Here is a 24,283-nt window from a genome sequence, read left to right on the forward strand (position 1 = left end):
TATACTGTAAACCTACAAATTTTCGCGAGCGATTTATTTTTACGACTTTCGCGAGTAGAAAAATAACGCGAATTTAAATCGTCGCGAATAGGTATCAACATACCTTTCCTTTTTAACCTACAGTAAGTAAATTAGAAAATCGCGAAATTAAAAGGTCGCGAAATGGACTAGAAAGGGCTAAACGCGAAATAAAGTATCCGCACAAATAAGTTGGTTTACAGTATTATCCATACAGGCGACGCTAGAATGTTCAATTTTGAAGTGGAAAGTTCACAATTTCCCACACATTGTTGTCAATATAATGAATGCTACGGAACTGTCGTATAAAAAAGAGGCTTAGCTAGCTATCAAACCAGGTTTATTCCATAATGTCCTAGATAAGGAAATGTCTGTACCAAGTCAAGAATATGACAGTTGTTTTTCGTTGGTTTATGTGTTTTTGCTTTTGATTTTGTCTTTTGGTAAGGGATTTTCAATTTTGAATTGTCCTTAGAATAGTCTAAGAGTTCGGTATTTTTGTTATTTTCCTTCTTTGGGGAAGCTGAAATGATCTTTTTGTCGTAAAAGATATAGCTATAAAAGCATAAAACACAAGTTATCTTCATCTCTTAACATGACCTATTTCAGACTTCATGTACTAGTATCAAAATTGTTTGTCATTGAAATTTAAGTAACGGAAGCTATAAATCAATGCCGAAAAATGGAAGAATGGTCACTAGAAAAAATACGTTTATACTTATAAAAATATGCATCTCCTACATTTAAAAAAAAAATGGTACATTTATATTAAAATTTGCCAACACATCTAATGTAGTATGAATAGTTTAAGATAATCTCTTATTTAGATTTTTCCCTGGAAGAAATCACAGTTTGCAGATCCCTTTTACGAGAAGACAAAACAAAACAAAAACAAAATGTTCTATTAGCAGATACTACATCAAGCAGTTCAAATATATCAGATGTTACAGAGGTCGCATCAAAGTCAGCCAGCAAAGAAGAGCTGACACATAAATCGAACGAATCACATTCGTTCGATGCCACGTCATCTACTGAATGCTTCATGACAGAATCTGTGAAAGCCAAACAACTGCCCGAGCCTCATTTTCAAACCTTACCTGTAGCAGGACAGAAATCAAAAATAGTAGACAACGATGACACATATGAGTCAGATGTACAAGGCAAACCCCGTACTTCAGAAAGGCAATCAGGTAGATTTGATTTTGATGAAAAGTGTTCAGATGACTTAAGCACTAGAAACGAACAAGTAGCACAATATTATACAACTGAAAACGACAATTCGGATGCTGCGAAAGACAGGAAAATATATGAAGCTTCGTTTGATGAATACAAGTCAATGGACGATTCTCATGATGCTTCTTTGAAGTCAGATTTCACTGATGATTTGCATATAGAAACTGTTACTAAACCTGGAATTATCAGAAAGCTAAAACATTTTTTTGGCATTACTAAACAAGTTAAAGAAGTCAAAGTGTCAATCACAAAGGAAAAACTCTTAGAGAAGTCATCAAAAGTTGGAAAAAAGAAGTTACACAACAAAAAAATAGCACCTCTAATAATCTGGGATTTTGGAGGGCAGGATGTGTTCTATTCTACTCATCAGACATTTTTAACATACAGAGCTATTTACATAATTGTATTGGATGGTAGTAGAAACCTCGATGATCCCTGTCCGTATGAACAGTACCTTCCAGGAAAGAGTGGACATAAAACGTCAAGAGGTATGTAAAAACATACATACATTTGAAATACACACTGCTGTGAAACAAAAGTAAACAAGATAAACATCAATTCCAAATATGTTAAAAAAATACGCTTGTTAACTTAAACACCTTCAAATGTTAGTACAGTATTGCAAGACTTAGCACTCAATTACTTTATTTAGTAGACAGTAGATTTCGTAGAGAACGTATACATTTAAATGACTGTAATACCTTTCCCCTTATGTACAATCATTCTTTTTTTGTTTATTATAACAGATTATCTGCTATTCTGGATCAACACCATTGTAACATACTGTAAGGGAAGTATTCAGGGATTTCCTAAGATTATGGTTGTTTTAACGCACAAAGATCAGATAAAAGCTGTAAGTATTTTTTGGAACACGTTCTACATTTGAAATGATGGACTGTTTGGTTTTTGAGTAATATGCAGTAAAAAAAATATAATGTATAATGATCGAATATATAATGGAGATTATTTATTGTTTTGATTACATAATCGTTATTGTACTAATTTGATATATAAATAATTGTTTGTTTATTGCGTTAAACGCAGATCAAATAAAAAAACGTTTTAGTTCACAATCAATCAACTAGTCGATCTATGAATTTTCCTACCTAACATTGTAGATGTCTACATGACATTAGCCCTACGAAATAGTCAATTTAAATGCTAAATAAAGTCCTCATTTATGTTGTGTTTAATATTTAAAGAAACTAGTTTTTTTTTTTTTATATTTCGTTTCTTTATAATGAGATACACACTGTATTCTTACATATACCCATTAAAAGGTGCCTGGGTTTTACTTAAATACGCCAGACTCGTGTTTCGTAGATAGGGCAAGTGTCTAGAAAACGGTTACAAACATACTGGTTTATATTTTGTAAAGACTGTTGTATAAGATACACATCATCGTTACTTATGCATTTACTGCTTGTACTGTGTAGTTGTTTTTGTTGTCTGAACTCCAGAAACATGTTTTTTGCATATCAATTTGGGTATTGTCTGTCTAAGGTTTGATTGCTGCCTGGTAATTATGATTTTCCGAATGTTATTTATTTATTCAATTTTTTTTAAAATTTTTTTTCTTAATTTGGGTATCTATTCCGTATCTTTTGTTTTTGCTCCTATAAAATGATACCAGTGTTATAATTTTGATTTTACTCGTTTTGTAAATGCAAGTAATGGTGTGATTTCGATAATTTAATTGGTAAATTTAGTAAATAAGCAACAAGTAGATCTTACAATTAAATATTTTCATTGACATGTAAGTGATTGTTTAATATAAATATGTGTATTTTCAGAGTGAGGTTGAAACAAGACGACATTACATATTTGGAGAAATCTACAAGATGTTTCACAAAACACCATTAATGCAACACTTGGTGATTGATGATAAAATATTTGTAAACGCTAAAGACAAATATGACCCAGAAATGGCGGCGATAAAGGCTGCTATCATCAGAGAATCAGAGAGGCAACCAACATGGGGCGAACCACTTCCAAAGTGCTTTATCCCGTTAGAATTAGAATTTGCATCGCTGATCAGGCGCAACACTCCCCTGATTACCCTAGAGCATCTGAAGAAAGTAAATGCATTGCAGCCTGTTAGACCATTGTCAGAAGTTGAGTTAAATGTATTTCTTAAATTTCAGCATTCCATTGGCAAGCTTTTGTACTTTGATGAACATAAATTGGACGACAGAATAATTCTAACTCCCACTCTTCTCATTGATGCATTTAAATCTATTGTTACTGATAGAAGGTTCTGCCAAGGAGACACAGAAAGGGAAGAGTTGTGGGATGTAATGGGCAAGAAAGGGGTAGTCTCAAAGAAAGTTATCAAAACCGTTTGGAAAAAAAAGAAATATCGGAAATTCTACAAAGATAAAGATTATTTACTGGATGTCATGACCCACCTGGATATATTGGTAGAACCAAAAAGATACGATTCAGACCGCAACCGTATCCCTGCTGAGTTTTACTATGTTGCTAGTATGATACGAGCGGAAGATGATTCTGGATACCTCCAATCAGCTGGTTTCACACACAGGAGTATTGCCATAGCCTTTCAATCGTCATCATTGATGATACCTCCTGCATTATCTTTTAGATTTATAAGCTACTGTCTATATGTCTGGGCGGTGAAGACATATGGAGAGCCCAACAAGGACATGCTGTTCCATAGGTCAGGGGTGTTCACCATTGATCCGTCTTTAGATATGTACATTGCCTGCGAAGATAAGATTATCATTGCTCGTCTTGTTCATGCCACATCAAACTCACTTATAATGAGGGATGTAGCTTCCAGTATCTATGAATGTCTAACATCAGCCTTAGAGAAAATAAGTCAGCTGTATATAAGAACAAGTAGCGACCAGACTCAAACCAGTGAAGCATCCTTTATGACCCTGATATGTTGTAACTCACCAGATAACCCATGTTTCCTCCAAGTCAACGATCTAGCTAACACAGAAGAAGTGTGGATATGTCCTTCACATGGCATTGAACACAGGATACACACAATGACATCATGGATTACAGAAAAGGTAGTAATATATGTGATGGAATGTTTGTTTTTGTGGAAATGGCAGTCAAAATAATGAAATGAATACACACCTATATCGATTCGACATTCCAATTTTACATCAATAAACTTGCTTATCGTTTAGATTTATATCAAATTGACCGTTAAGATCCGAGAAAAAAAATGTACTGCCTGATAAAATGATTTTTTTTTTCTGTTAACCAAAAGATAATAGCAACTTAACGTTAATTATGATGATCAAACTTAACACCTGTTTTTGGTGAAATGCTCGAAATTGTATTCTTCCCGTTTTACTTTATTTGTCATGCCTTTTAAATAGATACACATATGGAAATGAAATGTTACGATGCATATATACTCTGAGAACCAATTATAATGTACGAATAGGGAAAATTCTTTATGTCAAGCCTGATGTGTGCTAATACAAAGATAGTTTGTAGATTTTACGATCGTTTTCCAATTTCTATCCCATCAATTTGGCGGTAAACCTTCTAATTATGTATACCGAATTGATGTATAAAATCAAATAATTGTCTTTCAATAAGTTTATGATTTACTTTTTTTTCCTCAGGATGAAGAAAAGTGCAAACCTGGGTGCACAGGTATTGTTGAATAACGAATAACGTGATTTATAGTTTCATATTTTTTGTAATTTGTTGGAGGACTACTAGCTTTAGAATACTAATTACCTCTCAACTTTTTACATTTTGATAGTTGTATTTTCGTATCGTTTCGTGTGATAGCATTAGCACTGTTCAACAAATAATGTTCGTATGTTAACAACTTTTTTCTGAAGAAAAGATAAAGGACACATTTAATGTCGACGAGTCTCACTGTTCATGTCTCTGTAAGTTTCGGTACTAACGTTATGTAATACAAACCTTTCAAAATTCGAAGTTGATACCCTGAGCATGTTTTGATAAAATATGCTTTTAACTCCATCAAGCAAATTTTACCGTATATAGATATGGCTATTATTAGCCTAACTTTTATGGTCACATTGCATGTGTACGGACACCAAGGTACCGTTGGTAAGCAAACAATTGGGACGCAGTAGATATATCAAGTGTTTCCTTGAATGTAGTTATACAGGAGTTTTTGTCATGATTTATTAAAACAAAATGCGCTATACCGTGTGCATATGATAATCAAATGATTTTGACAATATTTAGATATCTTGTCAATTTTCATTGCATTATCGTCGAATCATGTGGTAATTTTTTTCAAGTATTGGTCTTTGTTTACTTTTCTCTCTCGCACTGCTAACTTTATCTTAAATCTATTTATTACTCAGTTCGATGTTAAACTGTGGCATATATAAAAGTGGATTGTCAATATTACATGTTTTAAACATATATCATTGCTAAAGACAAACGGCTGATATAAAAAGGAAAGCATTACATGATCAACCTTTTGAATCGTAACAAGGAAAGCATTACATGATCAACCTTTTGAATCGTTACCAAGAAAGCATTACATAATATTCTTTTTGAATCATAAACATATGACCCGTTACCAGAATGGTGTATAACATTATATCGTAGACATATATTTCTGCAGACCATAACATTATATCGTAGACATATATTTCTGCAGACCATAACATTATATCGTAGACATATATTTCTGCATACCATTCTTACCATCTGATAGGACTTGATTTCTCACAGGCCGGAATGAATTTTAGGAAGACATTAAAGTTATCCGGCGCACATTTTAAAACCTGATTTGAAGATAATATATATCTTTTAGTTTTAGTTTGCAATAATGTTGATTGTATCCGTTTTCCTTGTGATATAATGTTTGTATAAAATAAGCGTGTGTCTGTTTCTTAAGGATGTTATTTATATCATAGTAATATGTATCTGTGATATTATGTTTCGGTGTTTTGGTAAGATTTATCTCCTCAAACTGTCTACTGACTTTCTTACATATGTTTTTAAATAACAATCATGTTGGTATATGATACATATGCTGTATTGTCGAGACAGTTACTAAAGAGGAGTTTCTGAAAGCGACACCATCAGACCTACACATACGTCGTCTGTCGTTATTGTACAGTCCATTTGAAGCTAAAGAGATGGCAATACATCTGGGATTGTCGAACAGGGAAGTTGAAACAATATTTGAAACTGAAGATCCTAAGACTGCATGTTTTGAAATTTTGAGACAATGTCGAGATAGCAGGATGGTGACATTCAAAGACTTCAAAGAGGCATTACAGATAATTGGAAAAGAAAGTATCCACATACTTTGCAAGGTACATTTTTTTAAATGAATCACAACATTTAGTAACATTGTTTGTCTAATCAGTGTAGTTTGTTGTATGTGATATGTTTTATAACAATATTAGTTTGAATATATTAACCAGACAAACAAATACACAAAAAATCCGAACATCTTCTATATTACGCATATTGAGCATGTTGAGGGTAAACAAGTAAATATGATGACTATGCATGACATGTAAGGTGAAAACAAAATTCAAAACCAACAACATGAAAAACAAACAAAAATTTGTCGGAAAAACAGTTTGATTAACATGTGTTTTTATAACACTTCGAAAGACATAAATATTTATTTATAGGAATGAAATACCTACAACATTTGAAAAATGGGACAAGCGACTGTAATAGTTAGCATCCTATAAAAAAACATATTGAGGCTTTTAAATCAGACAAAAGTAAAAACTACAATATGATCAGAACAGCTCTCACACTTGTTTGATGAACATTGATAATCATCATGAATGCATTGAGGATACTAATGGTTTTCTAATGCAACACGTTACAGACAAAACAAGTAGAAACATCAATAATCTTATGTTAAAATTTTCCAATCATTCCACCTGAGAACAGAAAAAAAAAACACAATGTCATCTGTTTGACACACATACAATTTGATAAGTAAATTGGCAGAACTAATGTATGAATTGAAACACATCTTGATAATACACAGCATTAAATTTATTTACGTATACGCATAGAAGTAATTAGAAATATGAATAAAAAAGAACGTGTTTATCTCTAATCTGACAATTATTTTATGTTTTTGTAATTAATATGAAGTATGCTCATATAACAAACATTTTGACTGTAGTGTACATCACAAATGTTTTCGATCTAATGACAGTTGTGTAAATAATTTTTTTTGATTTTTCAGCTTGTGAAAGGCCAACCTATTTATTTTGGTAAGTAATATGAATCCAGTATTTTCCAAGAGGTGTAGTTATATGATTGTGGATATAGATTGTCCGTAATATTAAGAAGCAATTTTAAGATATGTATGTATTTTATTGCAGCGTCTTTATATGAACAACGATGTATCACAGGCATTAACTAGGTTCTAAAAGACCTGGTTGATAAAGGGAATCTATATACATTCTACCAGAGTAAACGTTTAGCAAGAAGTACCGAAAAATTATGCAATGTTTTGATAAATGCGAAAAATGCATTGAGATTTTTGTAGGGAATGTTCCGTCACATTTTTGCCAGTAATCATTGGTTTTTAATGATATATGCACGCATTTATGTCTGAACTTACATTATCTACATTTGACAAGCTATACGATTGATAAAGATACCCTAATACTCCACACTATTATCCTATATGCAACAATAATGGCTGTGTTCAGTAGTGCTTTGAGTAACCAATGGCCATGGTATGTTTGTCGGCATTTGAACGGTGATATAATTCACATGTTTTAAGTCTTCCCTATGTTATGCATGTGTGTCCTTTGCATCCATAAGAGTTTTAAAATGCATGCATCTCTTTTATATTGTGCTTGAAACATCAATCATACCTTACTTACTTATACGTATTGCAGTCCCAAAAATAAGACCAAATAACTTATCTTTGTGTTTACATAAATAGTTTTCCATTTTTCAAATTTTTCGAAATATTCTAAAACAAATTTTAAACATGTAGCAAATATGTTTTTTTTTCTATCTTTGAACAACACAGACATTGAACCTGAGAAGTGGGATTTGGTACCTACAGCAGAACACATTGACAGATTGGCTCCATTGGTAGGCAAAAACTCCCTCCCGTTCCTAATCGAGCTTGGAATGGATTTTCATACCTGGGAACAGATCAGCCATAGGCAAAATGAAAGAGATTTGGTAAGATTGAACCGGGATATCTTAGAAGAATGGAGATTCAAGTTTTGCAGGATGCACAGTCTGAAACCAACTTTACGAAAAATCGCGCATGCGTTCAGTAACATTGGCAAAAATATAAAAATCGTTGACAACACATTATCAGATTTATTTTAACTTTTTAATATTTCTATTAAGAATGATTTTCTCTTGTACGCATCTAAAAGACACTATTCAAAACATTGTATTGAAGTCATCTGAGAACGGACAACATAATACGTATAGACAATTCCTTGAAATATAAATGCATTGATACAAATACCAATCCATCTTTTGAACTAGGAAATCTTCATAAAGGTAGATTAGCTGTTTACCGCCCTCTTGGATTATAAAAAAACAATAGTACGCAATCGGTCTAGTTCTTTGTAAATTTTGAGACAGATTTGCAATTAATAAAAGAAAGTTTAGTGATATATTTCATTTTTTAGACAGTTTCAACAAATACCAAATATTTCTGTTTGTTCGAATCAATATTTAACTTACCAATTTAAGCGGAGATAACACAAACAGTATTATTGTCATGAATGAAAGTTAAAGAAATTGCATTGTTTACTTCTAGCAAGAAAACAAGTTCGGTAGCACCATGTTTTTCTTTTAAATGTCTTAACGTATACTATCAAACATTTCTTTTCATCTTTTATTTCAATTTTTTTTTTCACAGATTTCTTTTTATTCACATAAAATATTTTTTTTATAAATAATTTTATGGACTTCCGCTTTTTGAATTGGCCTTGTATTTTATTTTTTTCTGCTTATTTTTTTCATTGTGTTCATCTTATTTACACACTGTAGCTACATGTATGTAATGTCTTAGTTTTACGTTAACACATTTTATCCAAGATCATCTGTTTCACATCAAAATATGGTTTCAACACTAAAAGCCTTTTTATTATTATTTTTACTATTGAAATACTAATTTACTTATTATCATTATTAATTTGTATCATATATGCACATTCAATCTTAATGACTAAATTAAAATAAATTGTGGTCATTCCAATTTCACTGGTCATGTGACTTGTGAATCAATGTATCCTAGATACAATGACACAGTGGATTGGCAGGCGTTTAGTACTGATACTAAATGTGTCTTTATCTTAATTTAAAAACCAAACGCACATTGTCGATGTTAAACAGAAGAAAACGTGACTTTAGTTTATAAAAATAACATGTAATGAACATGCAGATACCTACGATTTAAAATGGAATAATACCCACCACTTTTTTTAAATTCCAAGGTATTTGAGCTATGTTTTCGTGTTCTTTTCATCCTTACATGTACAAAGTAACTCATTATATAAAAAAAACAAGCTTTGAAACATAAATACAAGCCATCCGTATTTCTCTTTAATAATGTGTTGCTTTTTTGCTTATTATCAGAATTATGGCATACTTGTCTTGCAACCTTATTTTGAGAATAATGTTACCTTAAGCTAAGTATATGTGGTACCTCTTTATGTGCTCACATATAGTATATGTAGTATCTATATACGAGCTCACACTAACACATCCACTTTAGACAAGATGGTTTTTTTTTGGGGGTTCTTCTTGCAGTGTTTGTTATATCACTATCTGTCAGAAATCCGAACTCTAAAGCATTCACGAGTACTATACACTCCATGTGACATATAATTAAAAGCAACAATTCGACAATGTAAAAAAGTATATTCATAGTGTGATTCTTTAAAATCAGAATTAAATGTCCAATTAAACGCGTTTTTATTTTGCACAATTTACATGTAATGTACAAGCAGGTAACTATGATTTGAGAAAGAATTATAACTATCACTTTTTGTTTTGATTTTGCGGTATTTAAGTTATAGTTTGAGTGTTCATTTTATTCCTACATGTACATAGTTACTTAACATATTCACAACAAGCTTTTAAACATAAATACACATTTATATTTTAATGATATGTTGCTTTTTTGCGAAGTATCACAATTATGGCATACTTTCCTTTCAACTTTATTTTTAAAATTAATGTAACCTTCTGTATTATATATGAATCATCTATATATGAGCTCGCACTCAAGCATTCGGTTAATGCAAAATTTTTAATTTTTTTGTTTTAGTGTTTGTTATATCATTATGTGTCATAAATGTGAACTTTAAAACATTCACGAGTACTCTTCAATCCATGTGATAAATAATAGAAAACAACTATTCAGCAATGTAAATGTATATACATATTGATATGTTTTGATCGCAAAGGAGTTGATAATGTTGTGCCCTATTCATTGTGTTATATTATGCTGTGTATTTTGTTGGTCAATTACTTTTTCTCATGTAATATTTTTGTTTGAATTCGTTCGTATTTGATCCGTATACTTATTGTTTGATCTTCTTAACTTTAAGCTCTAAGTTTGTTACGGAAATGAATGTTTTACCAACAAACAATCCATATATCATTGTTTTTGGGTTCATATGTGTATAAAATTATTTTTTTCTGAATTATTTTAGACTTGCGAAAGTCCTTAATGAATGATTGATTGCTGGTCTCAAGCTTGTGACATTAAAAGAGGGACGAAAGATACCAGAGGGACAGTCAAACTCATAGATCGAAAACAAACTGACAACGTCATGGCCAAAAATAAAAAGACAAACAGACAAATAATAGTACAGATGACACAACATAGAAAACTAAAGACTAAGCAACACTGGGGGTGATCTCAGGTGCTCCGGAAGGGTAAGCGGATCCTGCTCCACATGTGGCACCCGTCGTGTTGCTTATGTTATTACAAATCCGGTAAATAGTCTAATTCGGTAAGTCACATTCGTGAAAAGGGAAGGGTATTGTAGTTACGACAAAAGGAACATATCCGATATCATCTGTGAAACGGTTATTCCATAACGGTCAACCAACTCGTGATGGCGTCCGTAAAATTTACGAAGGGATGACTTCAACTTCACCATTTGAAACTCTTGGTTTAATAGCTTCCTTGTGAGCAGCAATCCTCTATCAAGGAAATCATGATAGGAAACACAAGCCCGTGAATATCATATTGGGAGATATATACTCCGTATGCAGGCGCTGCTGGAATGTTGCTACATAGAAATGGAAAGTTCACAATTGGGAAGCTGAAATCATCTCTTTTGTCTTGAAGTTTTGTTTTCAACCGACCCTCATTGTCAATTTCTAGATGTAAGTCAAGATATGAGGCAGACTTAACTGTATCTGTAGTATCCTTTATCTCTAGTTCGATGGGATAAATGCATTGAACATAGTCACCAAATTTTGTATTATTTAGTGAGAGAACATCATCTATATAACGGAACGTAGAGTTAAAGGATATTACTAACTTCTTATCTCTCTTCCTAAGAAGCTCCTGTATGAAGTCAGCCTCATAATAATAAAGAAACAAGTCGACAAGAAGAGGGACACAATTGGTTCCCATTGGAATTCCGACAGTCTGTTGAAAAACACGTCCTCCAAACGTAATAAATATGTTGTCAATCAATAAATCAAGCATCTTGATAATGTCAGTTTCAGAGAATTTTTTGTTTGAATCAGATTGATTCTTTACAAAGTAGGATTTATCCCTCCCCAAGACAAGATACTTGTATCTACGTTCGCCATTCTTTTTTAATGAAACAAAGTAATACCAACTCTTTCAATTTGTCTTTTAGTTTGGAATGGGGAATACTTGTGTAAAGTGTAGAAAAGTCAAATGTTTTAATGCTATTGCAAGATGAGAGAGTCTTAGATTGTATGTACTCTAAATATGCTAATGTTCAAAAGAAATATCATAAATCGTGTTAGATACCAAATTAAGGTCATAAAACCAATCAAAGAAACCTATGTGAGCACGTTTGCATACCCAATGGCCAAACATTCTCCACAGGCAAACAAACCTCACCAGATTCCTAAGTTTAAAGACCCATAACTTCTAGAAGAGTCAACTGATACAACGCTTATTGTGGATATACACATCTACAAACTACTTCATGTACGTCCTTATTATTTTCATAAAATTCTGTTGTGTGGTTTCAGATAAGTTGCAATGAAAAACTGTTGCAGTAGTATGTTCGGGCTAACAGTATATGGGCATAACTCATATATTCAGAGGAGTTTTGTGAAAAGAACAGCACTGACAGACTGGTCAAAAACCATGATAACGGAACAAAGTCCCGTGGGGGTATGATTAAAATAAGGGAAACGATCCTGGTAAATCTCCTTTCGTAGCTTTGACTTGTAAACATGTAAAACCTATTGCTTTAATTGCTTTCATTGTAAAAGAATTCGTCTATATAAATAATTATCCTAACTAACAAAAAAGGCCAATTGTAACCATAAGTTAAACAGAGACAATATTATGACAAAAATGAAAAAGCACAGAAAAAACAAAGAACTGTTCAGAGTTATTAAGAACAAATGACTGCTATTTACTAGTGCTAGTAAAAAATGCCCTTGCGCTCCTGTTATTACACGTGTGATGATAGTCGTCTCTACGTGATGATATAGAGAGAAAAGAGAAACACGATTGCGAATGCGACACGTGAATTAAATATTCAAAATCATCTGTTGCATAACTAGTCATCGCAGACAACTAGGTAAAGATGAAATTACTATATCATTTTGATATTTGAAATTGAAAAACAAATAATTTCTTAACATCATATCATGGTACAACATTGCTGTTTTTCGTAGCTCGATGGCGTTTATATGAACATAAATTTTATTGATTATTAAATGATTGTTAATCAATTAATTGAGTGTTCCTTAATGTGTATTAATATTTTGTAACAGACCACATGATAAGGTTTTATTTGATTTATTTGATTTATTGAGACAGTTTTTGTTTCTGATTCTGTCGAAACATAAAGAAATATAAATAATTGCAGGTACAATTATATTGTTTGAATGATTATATTAATATAGCTTTTATTAGTATCATATATACCCATTTGCTTTATAATAAACATTTTGAAATAGATGTTCGTGCTTATTTAATTTCTAGCTTGGGGATAGTCATGATTTGTTAAAAAAAGACGGACTGCCTAACAGTGGTTAAATAAACATATGATAATGTACAATTACAAAAACAAAATGGACAGTAAAGGTACAATTGGTTATCGTTTGGGATGTTATTACTACATCGGAATCTCTTTCGCTTGTTGTGTTGTTTTAGGGTTGTTCTCATATTGACGTATATTCATTGTAACATTAGAACGATGCTTTGCTGACACATGTTGTTTTGAACTGTAAACAAATCATTCCATTAAAAGGACCACCTTTAAATGAGTATTTTTGTTTTGTTATATCTCTTGAACAACGGGATTATCAACGAACATTAATGTATAGCCAAAAACAAAAGCTTTAAACAGAAATAACTGAGAAAGTAAAATACAGAAATAAAATACATATGCGGAATACAAACAACTTGAACCTACATTTGGAATGCTTACTCCATTTGTACTCATAGATCAAGATATATGATACAATTAGATACTCTCTAAACCGCAGTTTATTAAAGATCGATAATACATTTATTAACAATGTGTTACGTTCAATAAAACTGAAAAAGATACTTGGTTAAAGGGGTTTTGCATCTAATACATCTCTATTTAAAAAAAAGCAGTTGTTAGGAATACATCTGTAGGGATATATGAGAAGGATTCGTTCACAGAGCATGCTTACTATCATCATGATCATTTACATGACCATGAAAGAATTACAGATGAAAGTAACACCAATGATTATCAGCAAACAAATTTCTTTACATGACAAAATGGTAATATTTATTTAAAAAAGACACTTACCAACTAATATCAAAATATTGAGTGGAAAGAAACTGATTTTTCTATTCCAATTTCATGACATAGCGTTTCCATGTATAATGTTCAGGAATGATTGCAATTTCAACACTTTTATCTTGTTTGGATAAATTGTGTTGTGTGTCGATTAACCTTAGTATGAACAGTAGTTGTAGATATAAGATCTATTGATATGTTCATGTATATGGTCAATTGTAAAGAATCCAAAATAACATTTAAAGGAGTATCATGAAATTTCGAAATCTGGTATAAACAAACTTTTAAACAAGTTCAAGTTTCTTTTATTATTTATTCTGTTTAGATATGTTATTGCTGTTCAAGAGGAAAGGCAAATTCATTGATATAGTTGTAAATGAACTCATCATAGATACCAGGATTAAAATTTTGTATTTCCGCCAGACGTCTACAAAACACTTATCAGTGACGCTCGAATCAAAAAATGTTAATGTCCAAATGAAGTACGAAGTTGAAGAGCATTGAGGACCAACAATTCCTAAAAGTTTTGCCAAATACAGCTAAGGTAATCTATTCCTGAGGTAGAAAAGCCTTAGTATTTCAAACATGCAAAGATTTGTAAACAGTTAATTTATAATTATGACCATATCAATGATAATTCATGTCAATGCATACATTCTTAAAAGTACAGCAAATAATATTAAACAACATCTTATACAAAAATTTAATAACACTTTTAGATATTTGGACGATATATTGGCTCTCAACAATGGCGACTTCAGTGTGTACACTAAAGAGATATATCCTGCTGAACTTACTTTAAATAAAGCTTATATACTAACAATTAACACTGCCCTTTCCTGGATATTGATATTTATATCTTAAACGGGAAGCTTTATACTAAAATGTATGATAAAAGAGATCATTTTTCATTTTTAGACGGTGACGTGCCCTTGTCACCATCTTATGGTGTTTATATTTTTCAAAGTGTTCGATTCGCTCGGGTATGTAACAACGTATTTGATCTTTTACGAAAGAAATCTCTGTATTACTGAAAAATTATTACATCAGGGTTTTCGACATCACAAACTAGTCAAAACATTTAATACATTTTAGCATCGGTACAAGGACACCATTCTTAAATATAAATCAACATGCAGACACCTTATACGTTCGGGAACTTCACATCTAATTTTTAAGGTGATATTCTGAATAAAGCACAAACATGTCGACATTCACCTCAAAAGCTAACCAAACATTTAAACAGACTTATTTAGAAGGGACATAGTTACGATACTGTTGTCAGATCATTAAAGATGGCATATTTTGGTATTAATATTCATTCTCTCATAGGTTCTTTGTTGGGAAATTAACACATGTATTCTAAAACCAGTTGTTGGCATGATACGGGTTATGATCTTCTTATATATTTTATGATGGTATGATACTAAACCCCTAACCTAACGGAAGGGATTGTGCTTGATTTTCATACGATGAAGACATAATCTTTCAATCAGTTTAATCGAGGTCTGGAGCTGACATGTCAATAACTGTTAATAGTTCCTTGCTATTTTTTGTATCATTGTCATTTTGCTTAGTTTCTTCAGTTACCATTCTGACATCGGACTCGGACGTCTTTTAAACTGAGTTTTATTGTGTGTTTGTTTTTTCATTATTGGCTAGAGGTATAGGGTGAGGTTTGAAATCTCACAAACATGTTTAACCCCGCCACATTTTGCGCCTGTCCCAAGTCAGGAGTCTCAGACCTTTATTAATCTTGTTTATTTTTTTTAAGTTTAGTTTATTTATATAATGTGGAGTTTAGTTTGACGTCCATTCTCATTGAACAAGTACACATTTTTTTAGCGGCCAGCTAAAGTCATCCAAAAAATAAACAGAAATACAAAGAGGACAGACAACACTTAACAGAACATGGTTCAGATTGATTTGATACCAAATATGGTCAACAAACCCCCCTTTTTTGACTTTCTATATGTCGTAAAACCTAATCAAAGAACTACTACCAACTTATTGACCACTATCTATACAAATAACATAAAAAATTGTACCACCGTAGAATGATTCCGTTTAAAGCTACAGGTGCTGTTTTGATAATGCGGTTTACATAAAGGGGAAAAAGATGGAAAAAGAAATAATAACTCAAGAGCAATCAACATGATATTAATCATTACACTAAAGTCTTCACAACACAATACCAACCAACATTTTGGGGTTGTCGCTCGTGCTCTGGATCTGGTCAGTAGATCCTGCTTTATAATTGACATCCTCCGTGTTACTCTTTGTTAAAATACAGATAAGAGTCATATAAGATGATTATGCAACATGCAATGCATTTGATGAATTTATATTATCTACCACTTAATCATCACACATTACTTAACAAGCGACAAACACAAATTCTCTTACACTGAACTTTAATTTTGAAATGAAAACAAGGGTTTCAGTGCAATATATAGACAAAAGTGATAACGGACATATACATTACAAACAAAATAAGACATAACGCAACACGAACAACTAAAACAAGAGCACTATTACTGCTTTTCACACAAAACATTGGGTGTTATATAGTGCTCCGGAAGGGTAGACAAACCTGCTAGACCAGTGTCACCAATTGTCAGTGGTAGGTGAAACTTCGATGATAAGTTCCATTTGGTCATGTCATAATCAGTGATCAGTGGACGAGAGAGTGGCAACAGCATTTCAAATGCATATCTGAACATCTAGGAAAACTTTTAAAGGATACCACATGTACCAGTCACGTGATTGTGTTTTCCCTTATTTTTAGTTGAAGTTGAAGAGGACTAACACCATTTAGGTTTTGAAAATAAATGTAGCAAGAGTGTGCTCAGACTGATTATGTTACTGTTCACACTGATTTGATATATATTCTAGTACTGATTGTATGTTTTGTAAGTACTCAAAGGTGTTTGGTAACTTTAACTGCATACAAATCGCTAGTATGGTTATATAAGGTAAAAAAGAGGAGAACGATACCAAAGTGACATCAAACTCATCAGTCGAAATTAAACTGACAACGCCATGAATAAAAAAAAAGGTAGAAAAGGTAAGGTAAGGTTCAATATTAGTAGAACATGTGCATGCAAATTGTAAAAATTACGAAATGTATGTGCCATAGGATTCGTCGCAAGATGTACGATCGTCGTCCTACACCGGAAATCAATTAATAAGATTCTTGTAATCGTATACTTTAGTTTGAATATTTCCATTTCGTGCCATTACATTGTTGTCTAAACATGGCTTTGAATAAATATAGCAAGGCTAACGGTGGTATCATTGTCAACAGTAAGTACACCAGCAGGCCTGATTGCCTTCTTCTTTGTGTCAACCAAATTGATCAGTTTGTCAAAAATTCCAATATTCCCTTTCTAAAGTTCGTCAATGAAATACTATGAATAACTGTAAATTCAGTTAGAACACATGTTAAATAGCATTGACATACATATATCATTATCTAAACACGAGAATCTAGTCTGCGACATCTAAAGAAACTAAAAATAATAAAATTCAGCAAAATGTCATGTTAACATTTTGTGTTTATTCCTTAAGAAATTATAAAGATGCCATGACGGCTGTTCACTATACCTTTCAACTTTGTCTTGCATTCAGTATGTAGATATAAGAAGATGTGGTATGAGTGCCAATGAGACAACTCTCCATCCAAGTCACAATGTGTATGAAGTAAACCATTGTAGGTCAAAGTACAGCCTTCAACACGGAGCCTTGGCTCACACCAGACAGCAAGCTATAAAGGGTCCAAAGAATGACTAGTTTAAACCCATTCAAACAGGAAAACGGTCTTATCTTTATAACAAAAAAAAAAAAATATATAAACGAGAACACTTATGAACCACATCAACAAACGACAACCACTGAACAACAGGTTTCTGACAGGTGCAAACAAATACAGCGGGTTTAAGCGTTTTAACAGGCGCCTTCTTTCATCCTAACCTGAATGTAACATCACAACATAGAAAGACACACTATAAAATATCAATTGAAATGGCTTAACTCAATCAAAAGACATATTAACAAAAACAAGAAAACATACACTGCACGAATAAATTTGATCTATGACATAATGTAAATACAATATTAATAAAATAGGGGGAAGATGTAAAACAATATCAGAAAGACAATTATAACCTTGGACAAAATGACGTGTAATAAAAAAACGTACACAGGTAAATATAATAATTTTGTTGTAAGGAGTACATGGAGTACGGAAATATTTTTTTTACAAAATAAATAAATTTGTTGTTCATAGTACGGGACCAGAAGTGAAAATTTATCGTCTTACTGAATACTTATCAAAGGTGGTATATACTAAAAATAGTGAGACGAGATATAACACATTGAATAACAAAAACGCATTGCAAATTGTATCAACAGGTCAAATTGACACGAAAGTACGATTTGAGAGTACTCGCATTAATGAAAGCTAGCTAAAAGCCAAAAACAATTAATACTAAAACATCATGCATCACAGACTAAAATCAACTAAAACACATCCCAAGGATTTAGTATTTTAACGTCATGGACAGTCAAAGAAGACATGACTTGTGCAATGCCAACAATTAACAATAGGGACAGAAATATCTCTTTTGTCGTAAATTTTAGTATGGAGTTTCCCTTTAGAAATTGAAATGTCTAAATCGAGAAAAGGACAACTCCTGCAGTTTATGTTAGATTTATTTAAAGTAAGTTCCTTTGGGTAAATTTCGGAAGTATATTTAGAGAACTCTGGATTATTTAACGAAAAAAATACCATCAAGATAATGGAAGGTAGTGTTGGATGTGTCAAAAAATGTAACAATGACGTGTCTTTACTGAGTTTGGTCATAAACTAAGATTCATAGCAATACAGGAATAAATATGTTATTACGGGGCGCAGTTAGTGCCCATATGAATACCTACTACCTGTCGATACACTTTATCGCCGAAACGTACATACATGTTCTCCAGGAGAACATTTAAAGCTTCAGTCATATCTTCACATTTACAGTAAGTGTATCTAGCATACTTTCCTTTTTCACAGAAAACGGCTTTAAAAGAGTTACTGCAAATAAATTTGCAATGAGATTTTTCAAAAGACCATTTAATCAAATATAAGATTGTGTGGAAGTGTAGTGTAGAGAGTAGAAAAATCATAAATGTCAACAGAATTAAAAGGACCAGTAAAAGCACATATTTTATCTAAAACCTCTAAAGAATTTTTAACACTCCAAAAATAATTAATATCATTATTTTCATAAGCTGTATTACAAAAGTTAATAACAACTTCTTTGATAAGTAAGGGAGGTAGTTAGAAGCTATGACAGATCAGTAGTAGAACTCTTACTAGATGCGGAGATGAAACAATATTTAAATGGCTGTTTGTAGAATTTAGGTAACCAGTGCATACTCGGGACTTTAAAATGTTCGGAAGAGGCTTTAAGCTGGGTAGTGGCAGTGATATACTTGTTTACAGTTGACTCTCTGTGGAGCGTATGGACCTGAATGTAGAATAATTAATAATTTCATTTTTGGGAAGTTTCGTGTAGTATATGCGTTACAACACCACTACATTATTAGCTGCTTTGTCTGCCGGTACGAGCACAAACCACTTATGGAATACCACACTTTGGCTGGGTTCAAGTTATCACAAAGATAAGGTTTTGAGCTTTTCAGGTAAAGTCACAGGAAAACAATGGAAAAGGAAAGTGAAAAAGCTCTCCCGTTCACTGTTGGCCTAATAGTATTTTGTGAAATTAATCTGAAACAGGAAGGTCTTTTTTAGCATTGCACGGGAAAATGTGTGGATATCCACGTGCATTTTTGTTTAACAACTGGCTGCAGAGGCATAACAAATACGATTGTTTAATCAAGTGGATATCCTAGAAGTTGGGTTGTTTTTTAATATCTTTCCATTACGTAATATCATGATTATATAAATAGGGGTATAGGAAAAATAAAAAAAGACCGGAGGTTGTAACATTGAATGAGGATCACAAATACTGCTATTTCCAATTACTGTTAACACATGTTAAAGTATGTTTTTTTTCTTCACTAAATGAACGTTAACCACACTGTGGCTTGATTTTGTATCCTGCTTAATCTGATTATCAACCGAATGTGTGTCATAATAAACGCCGTTGATATTATTTTATATACTTACAAAGATATGTCGAATCGACAAAACAGATTAGTGTTCCATTGCATAAGTTTTTCTTTACAATCGAAAAATATAGGCAAACAAAAAAAATCCTTTACTTAAATGGGCGTAACATATGACTATAGAGAATTGTTTTAGTTTCAATGTCCTGTGCTTTTTGGCATTTCATCTTCTGCTGTTACATCCAAGCAGCTCTTTCCTGTGGATTATATCTTTCCAAATTGATAAAATCCTAGATCAAATGGTATGAAACAATGAACGAGGGTAGCTGATTCCAATAAAGCTACGTCTCTAAGCGCTCATTATAAAAACGACCGTAGTAATCTTTTCAAACGGTTTTCGGACGCCATCTGTTTTCAAAAGTGTCACAAATATTACCTTAAGTGCATGTACATAAATTCGTCCCTTATATATTGTCGTCCCCTATAAATAGTCGTCCCTTATATATAGTCGTCCCTTATATATATATATTACTTATTGAATATGCCAATCATAAGTGCATTGGGCATTCAGAGGTAGGTATCAAAATCTTAAAATTAAAGAAAAGTACGTCACACCATTGCCATAATAAAACCCAAAAAAAATCAGAACAAAGAATTACATTGTTTATTAAAGTACTGCTTAATTAGACCATTTGAACTTGCATTTTCTAAAAAAAAACTTCAATGATTACAGTTGTTCCTGTGAAGACGTCAACAATAAACTATTTGACATACGAAATTATTTTTATTTTGCTTGATGATTATAATCTATTGTCTTAATAAATTGTATTTTTCTCGTTTGTTTGATTCACTAGTTATTGCATTGCATGTATATGATAAGATACTAATAATTTTGAAAACAATACTGTATGTAAAATCCCCAAAAAATTCTATTAACTTGTAGCGGTGTTTTTTATTAACTTTTGTATAGAATCGTTCAATAAAGGCAATAGTAGTATACTGCTGTTCAATAGTCATCAATCAATTTAACTGTAACAAATCCGGGTCACAAACCAAAAAGATATGTTCATAGAATTGCATTGTCGACGCTGGGATAAATATGTATTGCTAAACATGTTTACCGTGAGACCAAAGAATAATAATCTGTTACATGAAATGAAGGCCTATTACTTATTTCAGTGTTCATACCTCAGATTCAAAGTAAAGTCACAGCATTTGTTAATACAAAAGGACAATAATAATCGTCTAGTTTCGAATATCAGTAATATTTTAATACTTTTCTGAAGGCATATACGATGTAATGTGATGTATGCAATAAACTTAGTAACACCCAATACATAATGACAGATTGTCATTCAAAATAAAATTACAATAAAAAGTTCGGAATATTGTATTACAAACAAAAATAATAAAAAAACACAGAAATAAATATGAAAGGTGATTGATGGTTGTATTTAATTTACGTGATAATCGCTCTATTTAACATGTTTGCACTTTTCATCCCATATGTTGCACAGCATGGAGTAATGAAAAGTATGATTTGTTTGTATATCTAGTACTTTGTTAACTACATGATATGTAATTAGCAATAGTAAGATTATTTTACAGCTGCGTAGAACGGTTTTTTTGTAACATAACCTAAACACGTGGTATGTAATATCAGGCACTTCTTTTAACATTGATAGGTGTATTATGCTATGTTTTTTCTTTCAAATACATTACAATATAAAATGTGGCGGCCATGTTACCGGCTTTGCAGATGACTGAGATTTATTCAAACACATTTTCAAATAGCAGAGAACTTTTATCTAGTCTAGAGCATCGATATTAACAGGATAATATACGCATGGATCAATGCGATATTACTACTGAAATTCATTAGTATGATCAGACAAAAATTAGACTCACAAGGCGTCATAATAGAATCCGCAGAAGATCCAAAAGGAAACGGAAGCAAAAGAGACATAAACAACCATATCGTTTGGCTGTTTCCCACACCTTGGGTTACCTTTAGTATGATTGTTTTGGCATTAGAGATTCTATGTGTTAACAATTTTATAATGTATGTGTTCTTACAAAAGCAAAATATATATTCGGTTACCGTGTTGCTTATGTTTTAAGCAGCGTCCGACTCCATTACCGCTGTAATCAGGTCGGTGCTTAACTTATTTGTTTTTATAACTTCAAAAAATAGTTTTGATTTAAAAGTAGATGAACTAAGTTATAAAATGCCGTATCCTCTCTGTGAATGTAGCATACACGGTTGAACGGACTTTTCATTTTGCCTCAGTGTAACTTACTGCTACATTGTGCCTGCAAAAAAAAGATATCGTGTTCATAATTCCATTTACAAACAGATTTAATATACGGAAGTCTATGTTCATATCATGTTTAAGCATTGTGGTATCTACCGTGTTATATATTCCGGAAGCCGTTTTTAGATATGGAAAATTTGGCAAAAGAAGAAACGGTCATTATATTAATACAGATAAAGAGTTAGACCGGATTACATCAAAAGGTAATGAAGTGTTCTGATGGATATTTTTTGCTATATATGTATTAATGTTAACTTCAGTATTGCTATCAACAATTTACATTTGCTTTAAGCTTACGTGTCGCAGGCATTATTTGACACGGAAATATACAACAGTTACCCAAAGAAGACATCGAAGGTCTGACTTATTAGTGATTTTAATATGAGCCGTGTTTATTCTTTCGGAAATAATGAATGTAGCTGTCATCATACATGATGTCTCGCCTAGTTACTTACTGAATCGTGACGTACGAAATTTCTTCAGACGATATAAAGCTTTTAGCCTTTAATTTGGTTTTACTATGAACTTCATTGTTTATTTTTTGATCAGTTGATCGAAATGTTGTTGCCAAAAGTGTTCGGAGACTAATAACTAAATGTACTTTGAAAAACGGCTAGACGATCTGCTGTAAAGCAAGATAATTCGATATGATGCGTCCTTCAAGTAAAGCATGTTCCCATAATGGATTTTGCGAAGTGACCAGTTGAACTTAATTAATAGCGATGTATGTTTTTCAATTATTTTTGTTCGTTTTGAGAATTCTTTATCCACACATTTTTCGACGTTTTGATAATAATTTGGGCAAACATAAAAAAATGCGAAACATAATTTCGGCAATTGTTCTTTGAAGCCTGTCCTGAAATCGTAGTATTGTAGAGAGTAATATTTTTTTGTGAATTGGGAATATTTAATGCTTAACATGTAAACTAGTTTCTGCTATTAATGTACTTTGCTCACTAAATGTATGTAAACATTGTTTGGATAAGTAAACATTTCAAAGAAAAATCATCAAAGAACAAGACATATGTTTCTTAAAAACTCAGTGACGATAAAAACAGGCTCGAATCAAAACATTGTAAAATTACATCAATTCATAAGTTTAAGAGCTTGCACAAAAAATCTACAAAAGAGGGGCGAAAGATACCAGAGGAACAGCCAAACTCATAGATCGAAAATAAACTGACAATGCCATGGCAAAAAAAGAAAAAAAGACAAACAGACAAATAATAGTACAGAAGACACACCATAGAAAACTGAAGACTAACCAACACGAACCCCACCAAAAACTGGGGGTGATCTCAGGTGCTCCCAAAGGGTAGGCAAATCCTGCTCCACATGTGGCACCCATCATGTTGCTCATGTTATTACAAACCCACAACATGTGCCCTATCTTGATACACCTATATGTGTTGCCGGTCATCAAATTGTTGCTTTTAACAGTTTCTCAACACGTTTACGTGTAATTAACGCACCAGCGTTGTTTAAACCTTTAAATGAAATATGATATTCCTCTGGAAACACAAATCAATAATATAATATGCGTTACAACATGTAAACCGCAGAATAACAACGAACATCTTTCATACAGATAAAATCAGGTTTAATCCACCATTTTCTACCAAAGAAAATGCCTTCACCATGTCAGGAATATGA

The 24,283-nt window shown here is 32.3% G+C and overlaps 1 protein-coding gene across 1 annotated transcript in view; it reads left to right on the forward strand.

Moving 5' to 3' along the window:
• The window catches only part of LOC127717449 (uncharacterized), a 65,010-nt gene extending 55,569 nt beyond the window's left edge, over nucleotides 1-9,441 (forward strand). The window contains exons 3-7 of the mRNA XM_052223088.1: nucleotides 3,045-4,289; nucleotides 4,860-4,890; nucleotides 6,280-6,548; nucleotides 7,451-7,478; nucleotides 8,252-9,441. Of these exons, the coding sequence (XP_052079048.1) occupies nucleotides 3,045-4,289; nucleotides 4,860-4,890; nucleotides 6,280-6,548; nucleotides 7,451-7,478; nucleotides 8,252-8,562 (1,884 nt within the window). The 3' untranslated portion in view covers nucleotides 8,563-9,441. The remainder of the gene's footprint in view (nucleotides 1-3,044; nucleotides 4,290-4,859; nucleotides 4,891-6,279; nucleotides 6,549-7,450; nucleotides 7,479-8,251) is intronic.
• Nucleotides 9,442-24,283: the final 14,842 nt, after the last annotated feature.

Source organism: Mytilus californianus, unplaced genomic scaffold (assembly GCF_021869535.1).
Source record: "Mytilus californianus isolate M0D057914Y unplaced genomic scaffold, xbMytCali1.0.p SCAF_10, whole genome shotgun sequence".
Taxonomy (NCBI): domain Eukaryota; kingdom Metazoa; phylum Mollusca; class Bivalvia; order Mytilida; family Mytilidae; genus Mytilus; species Mytilus californianus.